This window comes from Heteronotia binoei, chromosome 21, assembly GCF_032191835.1.
Source record: "Heteronotia binoei isolate CCM8104 ecotype False Entrance Well chromosome 21, APGP_CSIRO_Hbin_v1, whole genome shotgun sequence".
Lineage (NCBI taxonomy): Eukaryota > Metazoa > Chordata > Lepidosauria > Squamata > Gekkonidae > Heteronotia > Heteronotia binoei.
The window spans coordinates 170433351-170442160 of NC_083243.1; the positions used below are offsets into that span (position 1 = coordinate 170433351).

Below are 8810 nucleotides of genomic sequence, written 5' to 3' on the forward strand. Positions count from 1 at the left end.
CTGCATATTCAAAATTGTTTAAGACAGATATTCCCTTGATGCCATTTAAGCTAATTTTTAATGTTAAAAAGGCAGACCCCCCCTCCCAACTGCTATTTTTTTCAATGCATGTTTAGAGTTGGATTTGAGAATCCTGCAATCCTAAAAAAAAAAAATTCCTAGGAGTAAGCCACATCAAGTACAATGGGATTTACTTCTGAGTAGCCCTGTTTAGGATTGCTTCATTTATAATTCATAGGATTGATTCTGAGCATGGAACATGGGGCCAATGGTAATGATCTTAGACTGATCAAGTCATGCAGCTCTCCATTCTCTACAGTGGATATAAGGACTTCCCACCTCCAAAAGGGGTTCAGGTCACCTTCCCAATGGTCTGACATACAGGGAACACGAAGGAATAATTTAGCCCACGATATTTTGAATCTGCTGGTTTATTTCATTTCATTTTTTATTAGTTTAAGGAGAAAATATTTAAAATGTAGTATATAAATAAATGTTAAGGACTCAAGGCAGCATACAATGTTATTTAAAACACAAAATTGATAAATACATTTGAAACTGACCATTAAAAGTCATACTATATACCTTTCTTAACCACTCAGGTAACTCATTTGGAAAGGTTCTCCTGAACAGTTTCATTGTGCAATGGTATTCAGTGCCATTTGTGAGTTTTACTCATTGTATTCTATTTTCTGTAAACTACTTCAAGCGTAGCATACAGAGAAGAAACCAAGAAATGGCCTTAAATAAATTGCTGGATAATTGTGCATTGTTTCCTTTCCACAGGTGACTTCCCTTTCAGTCTGGTTCTCATCTGGGGGGGCCCTGGCAGTGCAGCCCCCCCAAACTTCACTTTTCTGAAACACGGCTCTAGCCAACCTGCTTCGTTGCTTCACTTGCGACCGCCTGTGCGGGGGCTGCACGGCACCTGCCCCTCCACCTCGACAGGGCATTGTTCTTCAACCTGTCATGCCCAGCTGTGAGCCAGTACCACCTGCTGCCTATCTCCCTACCAAAACCTTCCGCAGCTATCTGCCTCGGTGCCACCGAACATACAGCTGCGTCCACTGCAGGGCACACTTGGCCAAGCATGACGAGCTCATCTCCAAGGTCTGTAAGCTTCTGCTTCATGGTGACAAATTTTCACGGCAGCTTAGTACTTTGCTAGATTGCTGACATTTTGTGATTACCCACTGTAATGCCATCTCAAGGCCTTATCAGGGCCTTTCTTACAGCATTACCTTTGGGGGCTATTTTACTAGTGCTATTGAGACACAGTCTGACCTTTCTTGTATCAGAAATCTCCACGTTTAAGCAAATTGGTTGGGTTTGGGAAGGGAATTAAACAGCCTTTCAAGGAAGATGGTTATAACTCCTGTACTTTATCTCCACAGTCCTTCCAGGGGAGTCATGGCCGCGCCTATCTTTTCAATTCTGTGTGAGTGTCCTCCAGCAATTTTTTTTGGGTGGGGGGGAGACGGGGGTGCAATATGGGAAGAAAGCAGGGACACAAATAGGGAGATGTTTTTGTTTCATATCTGCAAAAAGTAATAGTATAGGTAATATTTTCTGCAAGGTGAAGGAAGGATCTCTAAATGATGGTACCCTGTTCCAAAAGTGAAGCCACTCAAATGGGATTTAAGTATTCCTTAGGGAAGGATATATATGATGGCCTGTAGGCCACCAAACAGTTCTGCTTCAGCATACTGAGCTTTGGAACATATGAAGGAATAATATAAAATAAGTCTGGATGCCTGCAAAGGACTTTCCCCATAACTGAGTAGACACAATCTGGGCTTAGGAATACAGGCTTCAGAATCATAAGCAGGGCTTTTAAGCAGTCTTTGGGCCAATTTTCAGAAATAAAACATTCCTGAAGCCTCACCAGTGGTGGACTGGGTCTAAAAATATTGGTTGCCAGGAGATGAAGAACTTCTATTATACTGGAAGTTCTATTATAATTTCAAGCTACTAAAAGGTCATTAACATATTAAACCTATTGTCTAATGTTTAAGGGGGCCCACTTCATCAGGGGCCCACGTACCATCAGGCAAGCTGACACCTTAGCCAGTTCGCCACTGAGCCTCACTGCCATTTCCTAATATAGCCCTATTTCCTCCTGTGCCTTAATATCATCCTGCTGAACTCATAACAGTGTCAGGCCATTACAAAGGCATTCCCGACATCTTGCATTGTGTCATCTTAAGTCTTCTCTCTTGGGTTCAGCTACTGAGGATGATTTCTGGCATGATCTCCTGTTGATCTGAAATTCGTAGTTCTAGGAATAGTTCTTCCCCTACCCAGTGATAAACCATACTATCAACACCATGTGCCTTAATTATTTCCCTTCAGCTTTCTACCATTCCTTCTCCTGCTCTTTTGAAGCATCATTTATTAGCTCTGCAAAATGAGGGCATGATTAATCCCGCCTCAATGCACAGAGGATTCCTGATTGCTCCTCTGACTTACAGTGCTGTGATTTGTACAATACATGTACCTAGTTTATGAGACTTCCCAAGTGCCTCGCTATATGCCATGGCTTTGGCAGAGAAAAACATACTCCTTTTCTTCTCTTCTTCACTTTTCAGTGGCTCTTGCAATGAGAAAGCCTAGCTCCAAGTCAGTCAAACTGTTACAGGGATTTAGAATTACTATACCATTGTTATTGAATATAATCCAGAAATCCATTGTTTTGGAATGATTTTTGCCTCAGATATAGCTGCACTGTTCTCAGTGGTAGGAATGGGACTGGCAACAGAAAGGATCCAATTGACTAAGTTCTGTGGGAGCAAGACTAAACAACCTATGTATTAGTTTGTGGGAAATTCCTGTGAATATTTCATGTTAGTTATTGACTAATCCTTCACTTTCCATAAATAAGGTAAAAACATTCCATAAATAACATCTAATTAGATGAACTGTTCATTTCATGTTTGTCCAGATAAGGACAAAAACAGGTGAAGATCATGCTGAAGAACATGAACAATAGAGGAATCATCTAAGAAATGATGCAGCAGCGCTCTTATTCCTGCTTCTCTTGAGTTGGAGGGGTGTGAAACTTCCAATTTAACCACCTGTACATAGCTCAGAAAGGAATGCAGTTCTGGTATCTTTCATCTCAGTGCAAGGTCTATTTACTAGTTGGAATGAAAAGAGACCAAATCATATCAGGTCTGACCTTTTCTTCACTCCCTCACTCCTTTCAGGTTGCAGGAGAAACTAGCTTTTTTCCAGTGGTTATCAGCTGGAAATCATGACAGGAGATAGCCAGTCTTTTGGTGACCCTTGACCTTAATGTTCTAGGAATACAGTTCTGCAGTCTTCTGCTTTTACCTTGTTCTCCTGCACTCCCATGCTAATAGGGTATCAGATATCTTTGATAAGAGACTGTCCGGGGAGGGACAGTGGCTCAGTGGTAGAGCATCTGCTTGGGAAGCAGAAGGTCCCAGGTTCAATCCCTGGCATTTCCAAAAAAGGGTCCAGGCAAATAGGTGTGAAAATCCTCAGCTTGAGACCCTGGAGAGCCGCTGCCAGTCTGAGTAGACAATACTGACTTTGATGGACCAAGGGTCTGATTCAGTAGAAGGCAGCTTCATATGTCCATATGATGATCAGAATCACCATACTTTAAAGAGGTGCAGGTGTCCCTTATGATAAAAAAGTGACTGATCTTGGTTTAAACTAGACCCAGCTAACAGGAGAAGCATTTATTGTATCCATCTGTGACTGGCTTGGAAACTATATTTAGTTTATAGAAAACTTCACTAAAGGCGTTTTCTTTCAAGTTGATGCCGACTGAACATCTCACATTTCAACTGACCAAGCAGGAAATTTCAAGAAAACGTCTATTTCTGCTGCACTGATCCTTCCTGTGGTATCTGTTATAACTGAACATGCAACGCCAACTCTGCCGTGAGGAAGAGAACTAAGGATTGGGTATGGTAGCCTGAGCTTCCTCCTCTTCCCCAGACATCAGTGTGGAAATCAGTGATAATTCTTACATGCAGCATGAATGTATTCTAGCCTTCACATTCTTGGGAAAGTTCACTGTTCTGTAGGTACTTCTCCTGGCCATTGGAGGCCGCTGTGCAACTGAATTCAGCATACCTCTTCTGCTCTCAATGCTCTTTCATCACATTTCTATCTGACCAGGCGGATATTTTTTAAACATGCAAATTGTCAAGGCATGACATAGTTTTTGATTGCAACACAAAAATATCCGTTCAACAGGTCTTGACCTAAAAAATGAAATTATTACGATAGTGTTCAATGTTAATAAACCAAAGTGCAAATTACTATGTATTACAGGCGCTAAGAACTTCCCATATATTGCAGTCACACACACCCTGCATCAGTAAAGTTTAACAGAGTTTGCATTACTTTTGTAGTTGTTTTTTTGTTTTGCGCAAATGTCTTAGGACAGAAGACTTTCCACCAAGTTTTCTGTGACCTCTCTAGAAAGTGGAGAAAAGGGTGCAACAGTGATAAGGACAAAATGAGAGACTGTGCCCTATAATTTCTTTAACTACAGGGTTAATGTGGGCTGCGGTCCAGCTGAACAACGCCTCTTGCTCACTGGTCTCCATTCAGTCGCTGATATTTTCTGTGAAAGCTGCAAGACTACACTGGGCTGGAAATATGTGAGTACTGAATTCAGGTAGATTACATTTGTAAATAATAACAGAACAGGATTCTTGTAAACCTTTGGCAGGTGTGAAGATAACACTACCTCCGTTGGAAGAACAGCCCACCCACACTAATCCTGATTCTGTGTGGTTTAAAGTCTCAGATGAGGATAGACAAGACCAAAGTTAAAATCTTCACACTGCAATGAAGCCTAATGTACCTCACAGGGTTATTGTGAGGATAAAATGGAGGGGGAGACTGTGTATGCCAACCTGGACAACTTGAAAGAAGAGTGGGATAAAAATGTGACAGACAGATAAACAGATTAGGCCCATGTCAGAACCATGGAGCAGTCTCCAGCTATCATACTACCTCAATGGAATCTCTGATTCTTCCATGTAATTGTTGATTGCATTGGGTTGCCAACCTCCAGGTGGTAGCAGGAGGTCTCCCACTATTGCAGCTAATCTCTGGGTGACAGAGATCAGTTCACTTGGAGAAAATGGCCACTTTGAAAGGTGATCTTATACCCTATTTAAGTCCTTCCCCTCCTCAGGCTCCACCCCCAAAATATCCAGGTATTTCCAAACCCAGAGCTGGCAACCCTATGCATTGCTTCACCTGCAATCATTGGGGGGGGGGGTCTACATTTGAATACGGGTGAGTAGGGGGAGGGAGAGGTCAATAGATGGCCAAAACAAGAAGGCTCATATCTTCTAATTTCCTCATTTGCCAGGAACAAGCCTTCGAGACCAGCCAGAAGTACAAAGAAGGGAAATACATTATTGAGATGTCACACATGGTGAAGGACAACGGCTGGGACTGACAGGGCCTCTGGGTGACCCCTTCTCCTACAGCATGCCTTGCCCTTTCCTAATCCCACTGCCACAGCTGGCACCCTGGCACAACTACTCCTGCCCCCCTTTCCATGCCCCTAGGCTCCTGCACAGCATCACCCATGGGAGTGGAGATACCAGGACCCTTCTCCCAAACCTCTTGTACCTTCTGATGCTGGATTCACAGTCTGGAGGATCACCCCACAGTAAACGGGGAGTGTCGTAGAGCTAAGAGGCCCAATTTGAGGATTTTTAATTGGATTCTATGTGACATATATGGAGTATGCTGCTTTCATTACTAGCACCTGTTGGGTGGGACAGATGGCGGAAGGAAGCACATTTGAACTTTACAGTCCATTGCATACGGAAAATGCAGTGCTTTCTGAAATAGGGCAGAAAGAGCTGTGAGCACAGGGCAAATTCTTGGGGAGGGGCCATAGCTCAATGGAAGAGCATATGCTTTGCATGCAGAAGGTCCCTGGCTCAGCCCTTGGTATCTGAAACAGGAGCAGGACAGACCTCTGTCCAAAGTTATGCCAGATAGAGATGACAGCACTGGGCTAGACTGACCAGTGGTTTGACTCAGCATAAGGCATCTTCATATGTTCATGCACTCCTCTCCTAATCATGGGGGAATGACGGTATTGTAGGGGGGAAATGTATGTCAGTCTAGCAGTGCTGGGCAGAAAAGGGTGGAAGGGGAGTAAATTCCTTCCAATGGGGACAAACTGTCCTCCAGGCAGAGGACTCATGAGCTGTTCCTCCCAGCATGGGGCCATGGTAGTTCACATTCCCCTTCACCATTCCCTTTCCCAGACACTGCCGTGGTATATTTCCCCATTTCTACGCAATGGAGTCTGCGGGTTTTTGGTTTATTTTGGGTTGCTGTGTGCTTGTGATCCCCGGGCACTATCATCCCCCACACCTCCCCCTGCCCTACATGGAAAAGGGTGGGGTTGGGTGGGGGCAAAGCCTCAGCACTATCACCAGCGCAGGAATTTTTTTGTATAATAAAGATGTTTTATATTTAAAAAGATAAAAGGGACCATACTTCTAGCAGCCTCTATAATCCATGCCTATTCACCAGAAATAGGAATATTTTGGTGTATTTCAACAGTAGAGACTTGTTTCAAATAAGTACAGAATAACAAGGTAGCAGATTATTTCCTTGACTTAGTAACAGCTAAAGAATTCTTACATGAACAACAGCACCATCTGAATGAACATCTGGAAACCAAATATATCATAAAATGCCAACCAACGAGTTAATCCCTATTTGCAGCTGCAAGAACAGAACTCTGCACAACTCACTATAGTCCAGTAAAAGTGCAATTTAAACCAGATGAGTCCTTCTAAGCTTACTGACTTTGCTGGACTTAGAAGGGTATAACTCTGCTTAAGATGGAACTGTAAATTGCTCACACATCTGACTGTATGCCAGCAATTTATCAGATATTTTTTTTTGCTTCTAGAATGAGTCAAAAACTTCTTCCCCCACAAACTGTGCTATTTATCAGCAAACAACCAAGTCACTAAAAACATGCCTAGTCAAAAAGACCAGCTAAGTAAATTTGACTTATGAACTATCTAACTCTAGAAACTGATGATGAATACATTCCCGTGTAATATGGGATGAATAGACACTTCTTCCCTTGTTACAGAGACTACTGAGAGGAAGGCATTATAACTGTAGACTAATATGTGCATCCCTTTTCCTTTACATAACAGGGCCCAATGACTTCTTCCTCTCCCCAGGCCCTTTGCTAATAAATGAAGATATGGAGATTTCATGCTGCTGTGGCCACCCACCCAATGCCCTTTTTACATTGCACTGCTTGGGTTGGGCTCTGACAGTAGCACAATGTGAAAAGAGCCTCGGACAGGAGCCATGCACAGTGTATCAGAAGACCCTTTGCTCTCTCCACCTTCCTATGCTGAATCCAGATAATCAATTCCTCTCTGTTTTTAGGATCACCTAGCTGACTGGGGTTTATTTAACTGTATAAGTGTCTTTTCTTTAGAGAACTTTCTGGAAAACTGTCCAACCTAATTCAGCTCATTTGCTTTAGTCTTCATCCAGCAGGAGCATTTGAGGTTTCTGGAAACACTGCTTCAAATTCCACCTAGAGAGAAAGAGAGGGGAAAAAAAAAAGAAATAAAGAGAGGCAGGATAACTTCTCCACTGAACTGCTGTTTATTACCATGTTCACCAAGTCTCCCTCTAGGGCAAAGCTGATCTAGAACATCCCTGTTCTACTTGCTAAAACCTTCCCACACTCACATCAATCAGCTTTAGCCAGTTCACAGGGAAGACCAGCCTTCATTTTAATGCAAGCAGGGCCTCTTCTTCCTTGGGCTACTAAACAGCCAGATACCAGAAAGCTGGGCTCAACTCGCCTTTCATCACACTCTTCAGCAAACCCATTGGTCCGCATGCACTATACCTGTCTATATCAAGATGAGATGTAACATCAGTCACTAATAAGACTCCTGTGTTCATGTTTTCAAAGTTCAAGGGTGTACCACTCATCTCTCAAACAATTTTGGCTGTCTGACCTACCTGTAGAAACACAGAGGAATTTCAGATGGTTCTCTAAATTGTGAAGTTGGGTAGACTGAATCAAATGGTGCTGTGGAAGTGACTTACACTTTACTCTCAAGTCATCAGGCCAGCAGAAACAAGGTATCCTGACTTTATGTCTGTTATGCAAGCTCTCAACTAAGCCTCAATACGTCCAATATGAGGTAGTCCATTTCCTTTTACAAAGCATTCCTAGGTTAATAATTTGTGCCTCCTTGTGGCCAGGGGGCTGCATTTCTCCATTTGTTAATGCTCTTTGCCAACCAAGTACATTCTAGTATAGTGGCACGTATGCTAGGGTTCTGATGCACACATGACTCACCACAGAGGCTGTAAATATATGCATATTTGAATAATCTGAATAATGCATACAAGTTGCCCGATTCAGGTTACAGCATGGTGCAGGATTCTGATATTTTCCAATTGCTGTACTGCCTGTTTGACTATGGTTTCGCAAACTTTATGGGCTGAAGCATCACTTGACCTGGTCTCTTGATCTCATAGGTTTCACTTTAGACTCCATAAATATCGTCATGGAACTCCATCAGGGAACTTGGAAGGAGCTGTTTTGTCAGAGCAGATTAAAAACTACATTATTGTAAGCCCTGCCGATATTTAGAGCAAAGACATCCTCCCGCACCGCCTGCAAAAGCTCACAGTAAATAGATAATAAGGGACATGATGGCAAACCATGGTACAGGCACAGGAAGCTGATTTTCTGTGGCAATTAAAATGAGATGAAGCAGAGATCTTGCACTCCACGGCCA

The 8810-nt window shown here is 42.8% G+C and overlaps 1 protein-coding gene across 1 annotated transcript; it reads left to right on the plus strand.

Annotated features, from left to right (window-relative positions):
- The first annotated feature begins 759 nt into the window (after positions 1–759).
- On the plus strand, positions 760–6503 carry YPEL4 (yippee like 4). The gene is made up of 4 exons (XM_060262725.1): positions 760–1110; positions 1395–1438; positions 4532–4640; positions 5363–6503. The coding sequence occupies exons 1-4, from the start codon at positions 970–972 to the stop codon at positions 5450–5452; spliced, it is 384 nt and encodes a 127-aa protein (XP_060118708.1). The 5' UTR covers positions 760–969; the 3' UTR covers positions 5453–6503.
- Positions 6504–8810: the final 2307 nt, after the last annotated feature.

What these genes read in the sequence shown, in the direction of transcription:
- YPEL4 (XM_060262725.1), top strand. Translation starts at nt 970, where the DNA reads ATGCCCAGCTGTGAGCCAGTACCACCTGCTGCCTATCTCCCTACCAAA. An exon ending in ATGACGAGCTCATCTCCAAG is followed by an intron (nt 1,111 to 1,394) that starts GTCTGTAAGCTT and finishes TTATCTCCACAG; the next exon opens with TCCTTCCAGGGGAGTCATGG. An exon ending in CTACACTGGGCTGGAAATAT is followed by an intron (nt 4,641 to 5,362) that starts GTGAGTACTGAA and finishes CTCATTTGCCAG; the next exon opens with GAACAAGCCTTCGAGACCAG.